The sequence below is a fragment of the Pieris rapae genome, chromosome Z (assembly GCF_905147795.1).
Source record: "Pieris rapae chromosome Z, ilPieRapa1.1, whole genome shotgun sequence".
In the NCBI taxonomy this organism is placed as follows: Eukaryota; Metazoa; Arthropoda; class Insecta; order Lepidoptera; family Pieridae; genus Pieris; species Pieris rapae.
In genome coordinates this window covers 3,946,426-3,966,357 of record NC_059534.1, presented here as the reverse complement: position 1 = coordinate 3,966,357, position 19,932 = coordinate 3,946,426, and the positions used below count along the sequence as shown (strand labels likewise).

The 19,932-nt window shown below is 32.6% G+C and overlaps 2 protein-coding genes across 3 annotated transcripts; both read left to right on the top strand.

Moving 5' to 3' along the window:
- The first annotated feature begins 9,398 nt into the window (after positions 1-9,398).
- LOC111000101 (flightin-like) lies at positions 9,399-10,449 on the top strand. Of its 2 annotated transcripts, XM_022269447.2 has the most exons (4): positions 9,399-9,559; positions 9,634-9,852; positions 9,931-10,197; positions 10,318-10,449. In XM_022269447.2, exons 2-4 carry the CDS (start codon positions 9,653-9,655, stop codon positions 10,331-10,333), a joined length of 483 nt encoding a protein of 160 aa, XP_022125139.2. In that variant the 5' UTR covers positions 9,399-9,559; positions 9,634-9,652; the 3' UTR covers positions 10,334-10,449. The 2 variants fall into 2 exon arrangements, with proteins under 2 accessions (XP_022125139.2, XP_022125138.2); XM_022269446.2 differs by having other exon boundaries at positions 9,931-10,449.
- Positions 10,450-16,656: 6,207 nt separating this feature from the next.
- LOC123690577 lies at positions 16,657-17,429 on the top strand. The gene is made up of 2 exons (XM_045634215.1): positions 16,657-16,848; positions 17,132-17,429. Exons 1-2 carry the CDS (start codon positions 16,683-16,685, stop codon positions 17,374-17,376), a joined length of 411 nt encoding a protein of 136 aa, XP_045490171.1. The 5' UTR covers positions 16,657-16,682; the 3' UTR covers positions 17,377-17,429.
- Positions 17,430-19,932: the final 2,503 nt, after the last annotated feature.

The following is a 19,932-nucleotide window of genomic DNA, read 5'->3' as shown; positions in this document are numbered from 1 at the left end:
GATCCGACAGACGGCTGTCGCAGTGTCAAATTTTAAATAATATTCGGATTTTAATTTTAGTCTGTCCCGAAATTTAAAAAAAAGTTTTGTTATCATTGTGTTATATCGTGTGTGACCATGTGCTGGATCGTTAGATATTGTCATAACATTTGAATAATAATTTTCATCAAAATGGCTTATTAAAAATTGAAATTTTGAAATTAAAGACGTGTAGACAGGACAACGTCTGTTGGATCCGCTAGTATATATATATATTAGTATATCTTAATGTAGCCCCATCGCGTGCCACTATTTACAATTGGTTGAACGACTTTAAACGTGGACGTAGCAATCTCAATGATGATCCGCGTGAGAGACGTCCTTTAACAGCGATTACTGAAGATGATATCAGTGCTGACCGACACATGATTTTAAGAGAGTGACCAAATACGGGCAAGCCTAGGCATTGGTAAAACTCAAGTTTAAAAAAATATTACACGAACATATAAGCGTCAGGAAGCTTTGTACCAGATGGATTCCCCATACTTTAACGACCAGGAAAATCTTCGCATGGACTGGTTATTGGGATTAGTTCAACGGTAGTGACACAAAAGCTGTATTTGACATCTTCATAAATTAATGAAAGTTGGATTAATTACTACGAACCCGAAACCAAAAGACAATCAGCTCAAAAATATATACATATATAAATTTCTATAATAATAATATTTATTTGTAAGAATATGATACATTAATGATTTGGCGTGCAAATTTGTCTAATTATATTAATATACAATTACAAACTAAAAATATATCTAATAACTAGCCTTAAAATTAAATTATTAAAAAATATTATTAAAAAATTTCTATTACATAAAAACATCCACGCCTTATGGACATTTAATGAGACAGATTTAAAACTGAATGCGAATAATGAATTTTGTTTGAACGCGTAATTGGCGCACGTAACTATGGGCAAGTTAACAGTAAGCTAAATTGAGCAGAAATTCATTTCAACAAAATAAACAATATCATAAAATATAGTTATTCGTTATACTTATTTGACCAATGTAAATACTAACCTCATATGAGAGTTCGCCAAATTAATATTCGGTTTTCCCATGAACTGAAACTGCAATTAATAAAATGTATTTATTATTTACATTCATACATTAAAAATATTTCGAATATTATGTTTCCAATCCTTGATTAAAATGTTAATTACAGCCTTTCTACGAACTGCAATTGAAATTAAAATAAAACAAATATAATATATCAACGCCTCGAATTTAGCTGATGGCTTCTATAACTCCATGACTCTCATTATCAATTCCTGATATCTGCATAACATGAGTTCAGTAGAAGTTATTAAGCGCATTTTTCTCTTAATCTTTTTTTTGGCGTATTTTAAATTTATGTAAACAATAATGTAGAGGTCGAAGTCGAAAGTATTCCTCAAATATTTTTTAATTCAGTTCAATTAGTAAGCAGAAATAAGTCTGCCCACTAATTTCCAAAATGAGACATCTACTGGCACGAACAGAAAGCTGAAAACGATCAAATCTATCGAACAGAATTTGTTTCAGATCTCGAAGATGACAAGAGATGGCGCTATTTTCAAATTTGAATTTCAGTCATGTTTAACCCTCAAAACCAAGTTATGGTTGAATTAGTAATAAATGGTATAATTAATGCGCCGAATCTTTTAGACCATCCCAGCAAGATTACAGGCGGTACACGAATCGAAACAAGGCGTTCGTTAATGCTATTATTAACAGCGTTACACAATAATTAATTTATTTACAGCTTATGTCAGATTTCAAGGTAGACCCCTAATATGGATAAAAATCCCAGTCAACGATGTCTCCAAATTAAAAAAAAACACAAATCCAGAATTCATGTTAAATATTACATTACACATATAAAACCTATATGTGTAATGTTTTAAATCCCATATTTAAAAAAATTCTAGATTTCTGAAGAAAGGCAACATTTGATATTAGTTCCTTAGCACCTGTAAACACGTTAAAATCTAACAAAGCATTTAGTAAGCGACGTCGCTGTTCCTATGTTTTAAAGTTAAGTTTTTTTTATTCCAAATCACTAGTCAGTCGCGGCTATGCATTCATGTCCGCTGTCTATCTGTCATCTGACCACACAATTTCCCATTCATATCTTATATAAAATTCTCGTGTCACAATGTTAGTTACCATAGTCCTCCGAAACGGCTTGACCGATTTTTATCAAATTTTATATGCATTCAGTAGGTCGGAGAGTGAGAATCGGCTACTTTCTATTTTGCATACCCTAAGCGATATGGGGAAAATCTCCTAGATAAATCTCAATAAATTTTTATATTTACGACGAAATTTTTTGTTTTTATTTTTTTATGATACACATTTAAAAATACATACAACCTTTAATTTCCACCCTCTACAATTAAACCCTATTTTTTATTTGAAACATCTATAAATAAATAAGTAAAAAAATAAAATAAAAAACTAAAATGTTCCATGCATTACGGAGAAACGAAGTTCGCAGGGGCAGCTAGTAGTACATATTATAAATACTCGTAGTAGTTTCTCTTATCTTGTATAAATAAATATCTTTTCCAACCAACTCCCAACTTTCTTTCAACTGATTATGCGATGGCAAAGATGCTCCAACTAGGAATCGAGTAATATACTATTAAAAACTACTGTCTACCACGTTTATATTTAGTTTTATAATGCCTTGTGAATTGGCGCGTAATGCGAGGCAATCAGATTGAAGCCAAATTCATCAATATTTTTGTTTCAGTGACACCGATCGCCTGATAGACTTTTGTTGTTCTTAATATTACATTAAAAACTTTAGGAACACATTGCAAACATCTGAGAATTCGCATACAAATATATAATATTAATTAATATATAAATATTGTTCTTTATAATATGAGATGTTTTGTGTGGTTCCGAAAACAATGTTTCCGAAATGTTTTATCAATAGCAGCTTAACTGGCAAAGAACTGTATAATAAATGACGTAAGAATTTGTATTCCAATACAAACATCCTTGGCTACTTTGGCCAAACTGCCAAGAGGCAACTGTACTTTTAATAAGATAAGCTAATAGAGTCTGTGCGGAAAATTAACCCTTACAAAGTAATTAAAATGTTGTTTACTGTTACGACATTATAGTTCAATAATCATATTGAATTATGATTGATAAATCTATGAACTTTCGGACAAACGGAACGACGTATCGTGTTTCAGCACGTGTTGGTATAGACTTGTTGATCATTCATCACAATTAAACGTGACGCGCCATCGTTATGTTTCGATTGACTGTTTCACCTCTGAGAGAGTTTTCGTAGCTACTGCTCCAATATTTACAGGTGGTTTTGGAACAAGTACTTAAAGAATAAAGTACCTAAAAAGGTAATAAATAGAAAAAACGTTTAACATTTTTTAATTTCATCTATTATATAGAGACAAAATCAGTTTATAAAAATTAATACATATGCCTTTAATTATATTTCTAAGATGGAATTGTATTTTAACAACAACAGAGCCTGAAAATTATTGATTTGCATAGAAAATCACCTGATATAAAGTTTTAAAATATTTAAAGCAACGACTAAAGAAGCGGCTAAAGGCGGGCACAATATAAACAGAGCATATACACTCATTGTTCATTCGGTGTACAACATTTATTAGGCTATAATCCACGGCAAACATTTTTGGATGTTAGCTTGTTGTTAAAACGAAATAGGTATTAACAATGCTTGTAGTGTAAGCTATATGCATCTTTTCATCAGGAACAAAATGTATATGAACAAGAAGACTCTCTGAGTTCCGTCTTTAGGTCAGATAACACATATACAGAATTTCTGGTGAATAGAAAGGTGATGGAATTGAATAGTAAATATATTTCGATTAATATGTAACACATTCACTATGAATAAAACAAATTTAAGATGAAATACAAAATATCTTTATTAGTAATCACAATTAAATAAATGATAATAAAAATAATTAAAAACTAAATATAGAAGTTTGGCCCCTATAGCAGCGTAGTTTTAACGCTGGCAGCATTTACTTATTCATTCAGAGGAAAGCACCCGCTTTGGGTCACCGGTACCATCTACAGGCCCTGACTTAAAACTTTACTTGGCGCTTGTGCGTTTGAACACGGGACAAGAGGCTCTAGTCCAAAGGGAACAGTATCGAAGTTGTAGGAAAGACTCTTATAAAAATGTATATTTAAGACCAGATATTTAATAAAGGTAATTTTTGTTTTTTTTTTGTTTTTGTTTTTTTTTGTTGTTTTGTATTTGAGTCGTTTATTATTTTCCACCTGCTCTGCGGCTGCATTTTTTTGTCATCCCAGGGAGTCAGTATTTCTGTCTAACATTTTTTTAGAGCCGATTGCTGGCGCTAAAACTGCAGATATATATTATTTTATATATATATATTATTTCGTAGTAAAAACGGAAAACACATGATTGAGTTTCAAAAATATAGTAAATGTAATCCAATTTCATATTTTATATTCATATAGATCTTTCCAATCGAATTAAATTTTTCTTCATTTCGTAGTTGAATTGATTTCATAACGAGTTATTATTAATATTTTTTAAAGTCCTGCCCGATGTTTAGTTCGTAGCCGGCATACTTCATTCTAGTTAAATAAATACTTTGTGTTGAATGTCATCGTTATGTTGCGTAAGTCAACGTTATTCAAACACTGAGTAAATAGTGATCACTGTTTATGTAATTAAGTTTTAATAGTTGAAAATAACATTGTTACAGGGATTTCCCGATATGAATTGGTGAATTTCGCATAACATGAAAGTAAATTCATTCGAACGTTCATTTAGCTCACTAGTTCCAAGAATGCATCTGAAATTACTCATCGAACACATATAATTTGTACGTCAATGAAATTTGCCGCTGTCAGAACAATTTTGTAATGGCAATGTATGAATATAATTTTAACCCAACGTTCCTATTTAATTAATATACTGCAACATATAAGTTCGACTGCAAACTTAATTGTTTTTCAACTGAAAGTATTGCAACTGACAGGCGTGAAGAGCCAGGTTGTTCAGTTTAAAGAATATATTTTTTCATTTCTTCGGCCAGAGTTACAGAACTTCATTATATTTTAATTTTTTTGTTCGTGAATCAAGATCTAGCCAATACAATAATCACGGCTAATCAGTAATATTATGATGACTTAATTTTCTACAATACGAGTGAGTAGCTTCAACTAAAGTATTGTTCATTTACCAAATCAAAAAAATCAAAATCAAAATTCGTTTAATCAGTTTAGATGCGTCTTAGAGCATGCTTATGAATGTCAAAAACGTTTACAAAATTCGCGAAAGAATCACTACAGTCTGTGTTCTATAAGGTTTTGACACTTCGTGTGTCGGAGATGCCGCACTTGCACTTTAATTCACTACACTAATTTTAGTAACTCAAAAGGTTCAGTTCTCGTCGTAGGCGTCTTGTTCCTGTCGTATGAAGAAGTTGGATTGCCTCAGCATTCCCATGGTTATGTAGCCTATATTAATAGAGGACAATAAAGGATAATAATAGACGCTTATAAACGTTATGGAATTTTTGCACAATTAAAATTATATCCAAATCTGACCTACAACTATATCACAGCTTTTTTAAATTTATGGATGCATTCTATATTGCCGGTGATGCAAGCATAGGTGATAAATAATGGCTGGCTGATAAATTCCTTTTTATAAAACGGGGGCAAATGGCCAAGAGAATTACCTAAATTATTTTACACCGTCACCGATGCACGGTCACTCTGCCAGAAAGATTTCAAATGCGTCGTGGGTCAGAATCGAGCCGATATTTTATCACCATATTTGGTTAATGTATTACTGCGATCGTAGCATTTAAATCTTTGTTTTAGCGTCTATTTTCTCGAGATACGAAACCATTTCCTTCGTGCGAAATGCATTTACTTAGCTTCTGAGTAAATTGACTGATTGGTTCTTCCTTCCGAGTCTGCCATCTTGGAAAGCCTTAAGACTGTAAAAACTTTATTTCATAAAAAAATTAACATAAAATCTTCACTAGTGAATCCTTAGACTAAAGTTTTTAGCTTTTTTTGTTACAATATTACAAAATGACTGAAACAGCTAGAAAGTACCGGAGACTTCGATGATTTGTCTAAATTTGATTGATACTTGATGATCCATATTATATAACAAAGTATGCAACAAAAGCATACGTGAATATTTTTTTCAATTTATGGAAAAGGTCAACTATAAAAACCTATTCAAAATTCTTATTTTCATAAATAGTTTTTTTGGAATGCGAGAAGCAATGTTATTGAAGTAAATAAAATAATGCTATAAATTTTTGCTTTTAGTTTAAAATAGTGAGCAGCTGTAATCCATGAGTGACGGTAAACGTGTCAGACGCATCGCTTGTGCCAAAAAGAAAATAAATTTTCCGACATTTTAATGTAATTTACTTAAGCGCTGATTCATTTCCTTAATCCGGTATAAACTTGTCGGGAGTTGCGTGGGCTGTCGTGTCATTATCTAATATTCAACATTTATTTTAGTATCCTACATATAATGATTAAAGTCTGACAACTGCACAAGCGAGGAAATGCTGCAAGCATTAAAGATACGATTTTTTTACTATTTACATGTAATTTTTAGTTTTATTAATTTTAAAACGTTGTCTGGTTGGCGGTGTAAATAACTAATCCCGACGTCTCCACGTAGCCACTCTCTAAAAGAAAGTAAATTAAACGGCAGGTTTAGAGGGCAAATCTTTGTTCTTAACTTATTTTATTATTCTTTATTACTCAAGATGTCACATGGAACATGGTGTAATAGTTGCAGCTCCTTACAAATGTTGTGCAAAAGAAACATTGCGATTAAAAAGAGTGACGGAGCGTCCATCTCTTCCGCTCTACGCCCTGCCCTTAATTTGAAAAGTGGCAGTAAATGTAAAATTTGAAGCATTTAATATATATTTCTTTTTTTGACGTAAATAATTATATTTTACATAACTATATGCAAGGTCTCTTCTGAAACGAGTTGGATGAAAAAACTTATGCAGAACATTAAACAACGGAAAGTTGCGTAACTGGGCCACCTGTTGCATCATGACCGCTACCACCTCCTTCTACTAATTATAATGAGTAAAATCCAGGGTAAACGGTGTGTTGGTCGAAGGAAGAAATCATGGCTTCGCGACGTTAGGAAGTGGACGAGTATTGCAAATGCGGAAGAGTTACTGCATCTGGTGCAGGACAAGACACACTTCAAGAGACTGACGACCAACCTCCAATAATGGAGAGGCACTAAAAGAAGAAGATAGTGTATATAGGTTAATGTTTGTATAGAAGATTACGCTAGTGCGCTTTTGTTGAGGAAAAATTAATTAATTTGCTCGTAAACAAACACATTTTTTTAATTTATTTAGAAAACATAATATATCCCTACAACTGCATCAGACAACTTCAGCTAGAATCGCGTAGATTATATCGCCATCGGGCATTTTTAAATTACAGTTTTCTCGTTTTTGCATTTAATCCCTGACTCAACCTCACAGCAAAATTAAATTTAGGACTGTTTAAAACTTAATAGAGAGAAAGTATTGCAGCTGTGAAGTGTTTTTGATTGAATTCGATTTTTTTAATTAGATTATACGTCTCTTGTAATGCTGTTTCTTAGCGCCGCCATGTCATATTTGGCGACTTATAATACGTATGAGATATCAGTAATTACTGTTTTAATTTTGTCCCTTTTTAGGAAAGGGGAGATTTCGACACTCCCTTGCTGTTTAGCCACTGGGTCACATATCTGCCTGAATGCGTGCCTGTTAGGCTAGGATATAGGGGTCCCACAAACAAACAAAAATACGAATGAGATATCAATAATTACTATTTTAATTTGCGGCATACTAAGAAGAGATTCCAAATAAAATAAAACCCCTAAGTGTCTCCTTATTAGGCCGCGTTTATTGACTCCATACGCATTCAATTAATAGGTTAACTCTCAAGTAATGTCTTGTAATGCTGTTTCTTAGCGCCGCCATGTCATATTTGGCGACTTATAATACGTATGAGATATCAGTAATTACTGTTTTAATTTTGTCCCTTTTTAGGAAAGGGGAGATTTCGACACTCCCTTGCTGTTTAGCCACTGGGTCACATATCTGCCTGAATGCGTGCCTGTTAGGCTAGGATATAGGGGTCCCACAAACAAACAAAAATACGAATGAGATATCAATAATTACTATTTTAATTTGCGGCATACTAAGAAGAGATTCCAAATAAAATAAAACCCCTAAGTGTCTCCTTATTAGGCCGCGTTTATTGACTCCATACGCATTCAATTAATAGGTTAACTCTCAAGTCAGTATTGAAGTTGCAAACGTTATTTTTGTAAAATATCTGCGGCTACACTGAGAATTAGGCCTGAACCTGAACCTACTATGTTTGTTTTCTTATGACTGGATTAATTGAATACTTTATTTTTTCAGCAATAAAGATGATTACAAGAGAGTATTGAAATCTTTTAAATTTTTTCTCTATAGCACCTGCCACAACGGATGAACAGAAAATCCCTCTGTAAACAAAGCGATTTTTGTTCGAATAGTACGTGACAAACAAATACCGTAGATGTTTAATTCCTTTTTTGTTTCGTATGCTTTCTATACATACAAACATGCTTTATGATATATATTTAGCCTCACTTGATCTGTAGACTAGATATTTTTTTAAGATTTTTCCAGCTAATTGAAATAAGTGAAACAGAGGTATAGTCGTGCCCCATTCAATTTAAAAAATTTACTTTTGGATAATTACAATTTTCATTCCCTTCAAACACATAATTTTTAAACCACTTACACTATTATTATTTATTATGAAATATACTTAGATATGTTTATTTAATGAATATTATGTTGTCTCATAGGATATTATTCTACGTAAGTAAATCCTATAAAGACAATATACAATTTATACCAGGTGCAGTAACTGACATATTGTCTCACACCTTCATTTTATATACTGGCAGTACTGCTGACCATGTTTGTGACATTTATGGGTTCACAATAGATGTCTAATCCTAACTAATCCACCTCTGTCGTTTAATTAACGAACACCTGCTAAACTCATACATGACGCCAGTCTATTGTGTAACATAAAAATAGATAGAGCGCAAATTACGATTTCGAAACTTAAAATCTCGACAAAACCTGGCTCTTTTCCACCCGGTATTCGAAAGAAAACGTTTTAGAATACACTAATCGTGACTACTATTGTGACAAAATGAGTGTCAATTGACAAGTATTTTTCTAATTTACCACGTCCGAATACATGAAAGTGAGAAATGAAAATTGGCACAACAATTAGCGTGAAAATTTTTGATGAACGGCTGTGTATTGACAGAACATCATTGGCAAACGATAGGAGCGTGCCAATGCTAGCAGCGCTTGCGACAGCCAGGTGGGGTCGAAGGGAGATATATCGAGAGGCTGCCGAAGTTCCTAGGGGACGGCCCCAGTCGCAAACGAACGATAGACCAGTTCACACGCTTTTTAAATAAGGTGGGATAAGTGTCATGACAATAGTGATTAAATTTAATTAAGTGAATTGAAAATAATATGCAGTGAATTTTTAGTTTTTAAGATCCAGTCAAGATGTGGGATGACGCTGTAGAAGAAGAAACAAAGGCTGCACCAGCCGCTGATGCAGCTCCGGCTGAGGGTGTGGCACCCGCCGAAGGTGCGCCTCCTGCAGAAGGAGCCCCCACAGATGGTGCTCCAGTAGCTGACACCCCAGCACCTCAGAAGCCTGAAGATGACAAACCTAAGAGGCTTGTCTGTAAACATTGGGTCAGGTAAATGGAATGTTTATGTACGCTTTTAAGATTTTAAATGTAAGGCATATTTTTAATTGGATCTATTTGTTGTCACAGGCCGAAGTTTTCCACATACAACTATCTCTACGAATACCAAAAGAATTACTACGATGACCTGATTACCTATATTGATAAGCGTAATAGGGGCCTGCCCGTGGAGAGGCCCAAGCCCCAGACTTGGGGTGAACGTGCCCTCCGCTCTTATTACTCCCAAAGCTACAACTACGACGTCGCCCGATCAACGAAACAGGACAGATATCTTCTCCACCACATTTCTGTTGGTGCAAAGTTCCACAGAGCTCACACCAAGTCCCTTATCTCTAGGAAGTATTCTAACCTCGGATTTAACACTGTTTCTATCTAGCTTCGCTAATCAAACACCGCTTGACGTTGCTTCGCGGACCCTAGTACGAATCATTCGTGACCTTAATATTAATTTTGCAGGATTTCGTTATCGTGATTCAACAAGCCGTTAAAGCGATTCTACATTAAGTTACGATCATAAAGTCCGCTAACTCTACTCTACTGTCAATAATATGTTGATTTTGGAGAAGACAATAAATGCTAACTTATAAATGTATTTTTCTTTGCTTGCGTTACGACTGACATAGCTTGTATATTTTTATGCGCAGCGATTTTATTGAAAATGCATAGCGATGTCAGTTGTTTCAGTCAGGAATCTGTTTAAGTAAGAAAACTAACTTGTAATAGAGTTACAAACCTCACATCTTATTCTTTCTATAATACCGACATATATCTTACACCTTAGTCATATTATCAGCGCTAATACTAAAGACAGTCACCCTGGTAATGAATAATTGAGACAAGCCATCTTTGAGCCAAGTTTGCTCTCAATTAAATAATTACTTTTAATTAATTATTGAATTGATGAAGTCTGTCAGGTACGAACAGGATTGACTATCTATCATAATGTTAATATGTTTTATTACATAGTAGTAGGCGTGAGACTTTTTTAATGTATTAAACGTTTAATAATTTTGCATAGTGTTTTCAAATATCATTAGTTCGCTGTTGTCTACTTCTTGTTTTTAAATATTCATAAAATTATTGTTATTGCGATATCAGAATTGTTCATTTGGTAAATAAAAATATTTTCAATTGGCTTTTTTCTTTCTAATAACTTCAAAACAATTCCAGATTTTAAATCCATATCACTACAAATATTAATGAGATAGCAATGTATTTGCTTATATTGTCAAAACTGCAGCGAACCGTTAAACGAATATGAAATGAATGTTAATTTTGATGATGATTAAGAGACCATATTTCGTGCCTTGTTATTATAACAATTAAAAAGCACTTAGATTATATCTTCTTAAATATAACGTGGCCAACATACTATATGTTTCAATGTCGCGATAACTAAAATAACTTATCTTTGACAGTTCAGTGAATGTAATCGTTTGGATGTTGGCCAAAACGCTAGGCTACCTAGCAGGTACAATCGGCAATCAGCCAAATTGTGCATAATTAAATGTTACAATGACTAAGGGACCCTCGACATAGTTTACAAATTTTAGGTAAAAATAGAAATTGCGAAGTTTAGCAACCAATTATCATTTAAATTTGAATCCGTTTTTAAAATAATGTGTAGACCCATAAATTCATAAATTTTAAACATAATGCACATTTATTTCTTCCGAAATACACAATTTTTTTCCTAACAGGTGGCCCTGAAAATGCATATCAAAAATCACACCCGAATTAAAACCCCAAATTGACGATGAAAATAAAATAAAGAACATTCACAAAAAAATAGAATTATAATCGACACCAACTCAACTCACCAAGTCTTATTTAGACTACATTAACTAGATTTATGGTCTAATTCTTCAAATTAAAAAAGCGCTAACTCAGACAAAAAGTTTAGAATAACCATTAACAACTGGGTTTAATAATTTCAGTGCAACGTTTGTCAGTTCACTCAACAGATAATACAATTTGTATCCTATCTAATTCGTTAACTAACGCAGTACAGAGAATAATATATGCCCTTTTAGAAATATAGTGCTAGCTTTGCGCACATGAAGTTACAGCGGACGATTGCCTCCTGACGTACCCATCAGGCACATTGTGCACTGTATTACTGACGAATTGCTGTCCTAGTCTAACAATTTCCACAGTGTCATTTCTGGCAGATTCTTTTTTTATTTACTCAAATAAATTTTCGGGATATTTTATATTCTATTTAGCCGTCTTACTTAAATCCTACCGCTAAATCTCAAAATCTTAACCCCCCCTTTTTCAGGCTGTTTAGCCTTTGGGAGAAATTTTGCAGTAGATGAACGTGTACTAATGTGCTTTTTATACTATCACTGAATTAAATAAACGATCTTACTGGACGATTGGACACCGTCATTTATAAATTAAAATGAATGAAAATTAGTACCTGTAATTTCATATTCAAGGCACATTTGCAATGAAATAGAGTCTCATTACAAAGAAGAAAATTAATTGGCATCATGTTTAAGAATGCAATAAATAATAATGATTTATATTGACATAGGTATTTAGCCGAAAATTAGTGTCAATACACAATAACGCGCGTCAATAACAAGTCATTCGTGTGACTTTGATTTTATAACGAACTTAAACACGCCTCAGTTCGCTATAGTAAGCCAGATGTTTTAGTTTCCGGCTCTCATTCTTGCAGTTTCGATTGCAAACCGTAAGGTGCATTTAATTTAACTTCCAAATTTAAATAACTAAGAATATGATTTTGTCCCATTCGGTGTCGAGACCCTATGGTCCGTGGGGTCCTAAGTCATAAGGCTTTTTAGGGAAATATCAAAAAGGTTAGTCGACATCACAGGAGAACGAAAAGATGGCAGCTACCTCGGACAAAGAATTAGTCTAGCTATTCAAAGGGGGAAAGCTGCCAGTATCTTTGGAACCTTTCCTAAAGGGACTCCTTTTAATTATATATTTTAATTATTAAATTTTAAGGTTAGTTATTACGTATATCAGAATTAATTACAATTATATTTTTATCTTTTAAATTACTAAGTCAAGAAATACCATAACCATTACCAAGTTTTTTTTAACCATACAGGGATTTCGTATCTATATTATATTTTATGTATATATAATTATATATTGAATATATTTAAAGTAAAATATTATAGGTAAGTTGTTAAATGTTAATTTTTTTTTATAAATTGCCCTAATAAAAATCAAAAATAAATGCTGAATGCAATACGGAAAAACTAAGCGGCCAACTGCTCGTCTAAGACCCGTCATAAGATACATATCCAAATGCTAACAGCACACTACTATATAGAAAAGAATTTAAAAAATATAAAGCCGTCCTCAGGATTAAGAGTCGCACGCGGAATTTATTAGGACCAGAATGCTACACACTAGTATTAAATATATCACATACCTACAAAAAAATATGTGATAGAGGAATAACATAAAAATGTAATATTTGAATGGTTTTATACAAATTCGTGCCACTGAATTCCAGGAAAATTCTATATTTTAAAGGAAACTATCACACAGCATACGAAAACCTTTTATACTGAAAACCAACCACTATAACAATATCAATTTACTTCTACGTTAGGTACAGAGTATAAGCAAAATGAGAAAAACTTATTAAATTTATGAAAATCTAAATATGTGCTTCACATTTATCGCGTTAAATCGATTATAACGCGATGTTGCCTTCATTGTTAATAAATATATATTTTCAATGCGAACGTCATCATTATAACATTAGGATGGGTTCCTCTCTGTTTCGTTATAATTGACAGGTACAGTTAATGACTTGTTTAGAAATTAGTGCGTCAGACTTTGCTTTAATGTTAGATGATGAATGGAATATCCGTCTGAATAGTGTTCTAGAGATTGAAAGGAGTATATCTAATCGGTTGTGAACGTCAAATGTATATAATATATGACGTTCAAGGAAAGGAAATTAAGTTTTCGAATATTTTGAAGGTATAGGAGTTTTAGTTTACGACTAAAATTAAATCAAAGTCGAATAATAATTTAATTGTGTTTACCATTGTTAAAATCCGATCGTGGATATATTATCAGGTGAGCCAGCCAGTTAGCTCCCTTTATTAAACATTGTGAACTAGATTAGATGAATTATATTCAAATATTTCGTGATTAATTTAAGCCTCGGCGTAATCGAGCCTTATACTAGAACAAGGCTCGATTACTGTTATAGAAATTAGAATGCTTCATAGACTGTTGCTAGGTTTCCAATTATCGTGGAAAATTACTTTACATCTCTCTATTTACTATCCAAAACAGAATCATTTAGTAAATATAAAAAAACAACAGTGTTCCTAGAAGTTAGTGATGCAGAAAGCATCATCAGTCTCCTGTCTTTGGGTATATTCTGATCAGGCTACGTCAATCCTGGCGTAGTTTAACTATATGTGTTTATGTGTATGTTTAAACCTATAATCAGTATTATTGTTTCCCATTTGCCCCCATTTTAAAGTTACCATCTTCCTAACTACATAGCTCACAGCCGTTTTACCGATTTCAATATTATCATATTATTTCCGTTAAAGAATCCGTATCTGTAAACAAGTTGTATAATATGTCGACGTGACATAACGTTTATTTTTGAATGTATCCTCATTCTAGGTGATTATTCTCTCGGCCAAAGAAACAATTGTTAACTCTTTCGCCAATTGGAAACAGTCGAGATTGTGTGACAGTTATAAATTGAAATACATAAATATTCTAGTCAGAGTGCTGGGAAGCGCCAAAATGATTGACTGGTACCTTCAAGATACGATTTCTGTGTACCTTTATTAACGAATCCATGCGTATACCTATTTTGTACATTTATTCGAGCTTCTTTATTTTTAGGGAGTTTAGTTTTGTAAGAAAAACATTATTGTTATACCTAATATTTATAATATTGGCTCTTCAGTCCCTATCAGAGATTTGATGAGACTAAATCGTATATATACACTTACATTTATGAATAAGCAGACTAATATTTAATATGAGATATTGTGGTATGTTGCGTAATATACGAAACAAATAACTTTTATATTTATTTCCAGCTCAAATACAGTATTTATTAATTCTAAACCTAAATAGTAATAATAATATTTATAATAGATAAATAGATAATTAAAGAAATTTGAAGTTTGGTCCTTGTGGTACTAAACCTTCCTCGCTGTATTGCAATATTTATTCAGTGGGCTAGATAAGCACCATTTATACTGTGGTCACCGGTACCATATACCAGACGCCAATTTAAATATTTCATCAGCACCTGGAACCTCACGGCCAGAGACTACTCCAAACGGAATAAAATCAAAGTTGGAGTAAAGAGTTATATTGGAGCTGTTTGTTATTTAAAAATTATAATAGTCCTGTGCATACTTTTTCAGATTAAAATGAAAAAATATTAACTCGTAAATAAAGTAATAAAATCATGCATAAAATATAAAAATAAAACGCTTAGTGTTATAATAATAATGTTCCAACATAATATTTTAAGCATTCTATGTTACGGCCAATATTTTATATCAACGATCCAGTTTAACATTAACGCGGAAAACGAAACCATAGTCGATGGACAAAGTTTTATTAAAAATATTATTAGTGGGAAAGGTAAGACTATTTTTTAATTTAAATCATGTATAATAAGATTCGACTTAGGGTCCTTCAAGAAAAGAGCGTACAAATTCTGTAAAGGCCGGCAACGCACTCGCGAGCCCTCTAGCATCGAGAGTGTCCATGGGCGGCGGTACCTAACATCAGGTGAGCCTCCTGCCCGTTTGCCTGTTCTAAAAAAAAAATAAGAATGTGTGCCACAAATCTGTGACATTCATAAGTATACAAAAACTTTTACATGCAAATATTTTCTTCCAAACTCTGGTTGAGTTTATTAAATATGTGCTTTATACTTTGGGTATTTGTACGACGGCGTAGGCCAGCGTTGTTTGCGATACCTAGAGTCATAACTAGTATGTTACTCGGATCCCTGTTAACAAGGACGTTGCCCTTACCAAATACTGTTTTCGTCCCTATCGGCAGTTTTATGTTTTTGCAGAGAGAGTTTAAAGTAACGATATTGTATCCATCTCACATCCTCATTATACAAATATAGATAAAATTATGATACTTGGATGTAAAACTTGTAGATCCAACTACTTCAAAGGGCGTATTATTCTTTACTGCGCCTTATAAAATCTGCGCTGGAGGCTGTAACAATGAACAAAACTTCCATATGATATTTCCACTATATGTAGGAAAATCTGCTAATAAGAGATATAAAGAGATATATTCGAGGGACTATAAGAAAATTTATTCAGGCCGCTCTAACGTTCCGTTCAAGAAATCGACTACCAGGAAAATATGGACGCTACCTTCAGAGTGTCCAACTATTGCATCTACTGCTAAGAGCAAAGAGGCCAGCTTAGATTATCTTAGTGAAGAATTTGATGTGAAACCTCCTTCCGTCAGACCAGACTGTCCCGTCAGAATAAGTAGAGTCCATTTCGGTAGGACGTCAAAAGTTATGAGCATTTTTAAAAGGCATAAACATTAGGTCATTGAAGGATTTTAAAGGATACCAATAAAAGATCTTTTAGATTGCAAATATTAATATTGATTATTTATACATCCTTATAAACGTATGTGCGTGTCATTAAGTATATATATGTATTAATTTCTTAGTATGCGTAATTAAGCACCGGAAAATCGATTCAACTGCATATAGTGCGTAATAAATAACAAGTATTTAGGCATACATTCGAAACATATACATGTAAATGAACACTTATTTTCATTTTATATTTTAGTATCATATGTTATCAGCGATATTGATCTCTGGTGCTTTGGCGAATGTATCTCTTAGAAGAGGCGTGTCCATGACAACTATAGGAGTAACAGGAGGCGGTTTTATTCGTAGACATGGAACAAATATGGATTCGTATGGTGACCTTCTAGAATGCCAGTGTCCACCAAATAATGGTACATTCGCTGAAAATGATGTACTTATATTTATGCGTTTAAAAGTCTAATTAATTAAAACGCAAGCTTCACTTGGTATCCAGTGTGTACTAAATGAAACTGTTTGTGATGAATTGTTTCCGTTACTAAAAATGTAATGCACCGATAAATTCAAAACAGTGTGATAAGCTAAAAAATTCACTATAAAGTAAAGCAAGTTTCTGACCATGGGTCATCCAATTTTTACTTTTATTACATTATGATGAATATTTAATACAGCTTTTTTATCGTTTTCTAATTATAGAGTGCAAAATAGACTATAAATTGGACAAAAATGTATTACATCTTCAACATCTACGTGGTATAATAGAGGATCATGATCTCCGAAGGTTTTATAAAGAGAACAACGAGTCAATCGTTGTTAGACGAAGACGCAATAGTGGTAATACGTGTTGCTGTCCAACGATAGTAGCAAAAGTACCAGCTTTTATAACGGAAAAGAGGTTTAAGGATGTCATAAAACGTTTTGAAAATAATAAAATCCCTTAGTCTAAATGAATCAGTTACTTTATTAAATATGGTGTGTAGACAGCTAAACCGTTTGTTTGCGTTTTGATCTACGGACAAAATATAATGCGTGTTGTGACAGTGTTGGCCTAGTGGCTTCAGCGTGCAACTGTCATCCTTGAGATCATAGGTTCGAACCCTGTGCATCAATGGATTCGCTCGAAGGTATAGGAAACTCTCATTAAATCCTCATTAAAATGTCGACGGCATGTGTTTAGTACAGGAGGACAGTCATCTACGTATTCTAAATTTGTAAATCTAATGGAGATTGACAAATTATCCTGAAATTGGTACAGATATTTGAGGCCCAGATCTAAAAAGGTTTTTTTTATCTATGCGTTTTGGACTAAAAATTTCCACAAATTCAACCGAAACGTTTCTAAGCAAATATTAAAAAAAAATACATCAATCTGATTTGCTATTAAAAACTCAAGTATAAAAGTGTACTGCAATGACATCGTTTTTACTATTTGTAAATATTCTCTTGTCTGATAAATGTCTTCGCATAACGTTGTTTCCATTGCATAAAGCTTAACCATTATTTCTGTTTATAATACTCACTGGAACTTAAAAAAGTAAAAAACTTTATAATAAGTTATTAAGTTCGAGATGTGGTACGTGATTTGCACCATTGACAAACACTGTGATATTACATTTATTTCCGTTTAAATATTTTACTAATTAATCTATTTATTACTAATCTAAGCTTCTATTTGGCTGTAGGAGTTAGCAGTTTCATAATTTTGATTCGGAACATCCACCTAAGTACCTAGTATACATCAAACTTATTACAAGTATTCTTCTTCTAAGACAGCCAGCACAGCCGTGGTATATCGTCTCTCCCAATACTTTAAAAATAAATAATGACTTCATGAGAATGTATATGTTATAGTACCAAAGTACCAGATTCTAAAATGAAAAAGGTTGGGAAACCAAGTTCAATAGTACTACTTTTACTTTATGTAAGAAAAAAGCGTGAAATTTTTTATAACGGCGTTGGGACACCTACCTGCCAGATAGCCTCTACAATAAAAAACGTCAGAACCTGAATTGGGTGCCGTGTATAATGATAGAGTTGAATATGGGTTCAAATTTCTTTTCGTGCATTGTACTGAATTTAACATTTCACGCGAGCTTTATGTAAAAAATTCAAGCATCGTCAAAAGGAACGTACAAGAGAATACATTTTATGGACAAGTAACTCGTATTTACATACATTTCCAGAAAATTTTACCACTAGAACGTTAAGGATGAAATGCAATAACGACATTGCACAGAGATACAGACGTGACATTTAATGAACATTGCTAGAAAACTATTTTAATAAAAGTGAATACAATTTGATTCAACTTTACCTTTAACTTTCCGCCACTCTTTTCAATCGCCAAGTTTTTATTACAAATTGTTGCAAATCAATCCCAAGGATTAGGATCATTAAAGTATTCGTCACCTTTATAAAAAAGGGCTTTGAATTTATTTAGTGATAATTCTCTAATTTCGCTTTGGAGTTTGTTGTAAAAACGAATACAATTTCCATTTAAGGAGTGGTTTATCTTGTGGAACCTGGTTGGTTGTACACTCAAATTAGTTCTATTTCGCATATTATACTGAGGAAAGTCACCATTTGTTTATTATTTGTACATACAATAAGGCTTCAAGAATACATATATTGACCGGATAATGTCATAATTCCTTAAATTATGTTAAATAAGTTCCTTACATTTAGAACGTAGAACTATGTTTAGAATTTTTTTTTTGATGCTTACTTTATTTATATAGTTATTACAAGAAGTAAGTGAACAATAGCCACATATTTTATTTAAAAAATAGAAATTTAATATCAAGTTAAGTGTAAAAGTAATATTTATAAGGTTTGTGTGTTATTCGAAATATTACATGAAACGCAATTGTTTTGATATTAAAATTTTCGTATGAAAATGAATTTTATTTTACGATGCACTGTGTTATTTTGTTTTATCATAGCAAGTATAAACTCAGCAAAAAATTCTAAAGGTAAATATTGATCAACAAAGCTAGATTATAATTGTATGAAATTAAATTTGGTTCAAAATCAAAACGAAAGAAATGGTATACAGTTGGATGTGTATGACCATAGCAACTTCATCCATGATTGCGATGTCGAATATTTGGCTACAAATTGTTTCTGTACTCAAAAGTATATTTGTCATTTCTTTAAATGTTAACTAGTTAATTTATATGCAAGATACATTTTTAATTCTTTCTTATATAAAATAATACATCACAGTATTAGAAAACCGCTGTGGTTTGTTTAATTGAAACCATAGCAGTCTAGTTTAGCGCGACAAATGCATATAAAAGTAGTTTTTTGATTATAGTTTATGTTGGTTAGGTTAGGTTAGGTTAGTTAGTTATCTAATGTCTGTTTCTCTATAAATATATTTGGTTTTTATTATAGATTGTCAGTGCTAAAAAATAATATATTAATGTAACGACTAGATTAAACAATTTAAACATTTCTAGTGTATAAAGTGTAAATACCTTTTCATCGTAGCGAAA

Coding starts and splice junctions, on each gene's coding strand:
- LOC111000101 (XM_022269446.2), top strand. CDS start 9,653: ATGTGGGATGACGCTGTAGAAGAAGAAACAAAGGCTGCACCAGCCGCT. Junction 9,853..9,930: donor GTCTGTAAACATTGGGTCAG/GTAAATGGAATG, acceptor TTGTTGTCACAG/GCCGAAGTTTTCCACATACA.
- LOC123690577 (XM_045634215.1), top strand. CDS start 16,683: ATGTTATCAGCGATATTGATCTCTGGTGCTTTGGCGAATGTATCTCTT. Junction 16,849..17,131: donor CCAGTGTCCACCAAATAATG/GTACATTCGCTG, acceptor TTCTAATTATAG/AGTGCAAAATAGACTATAAA.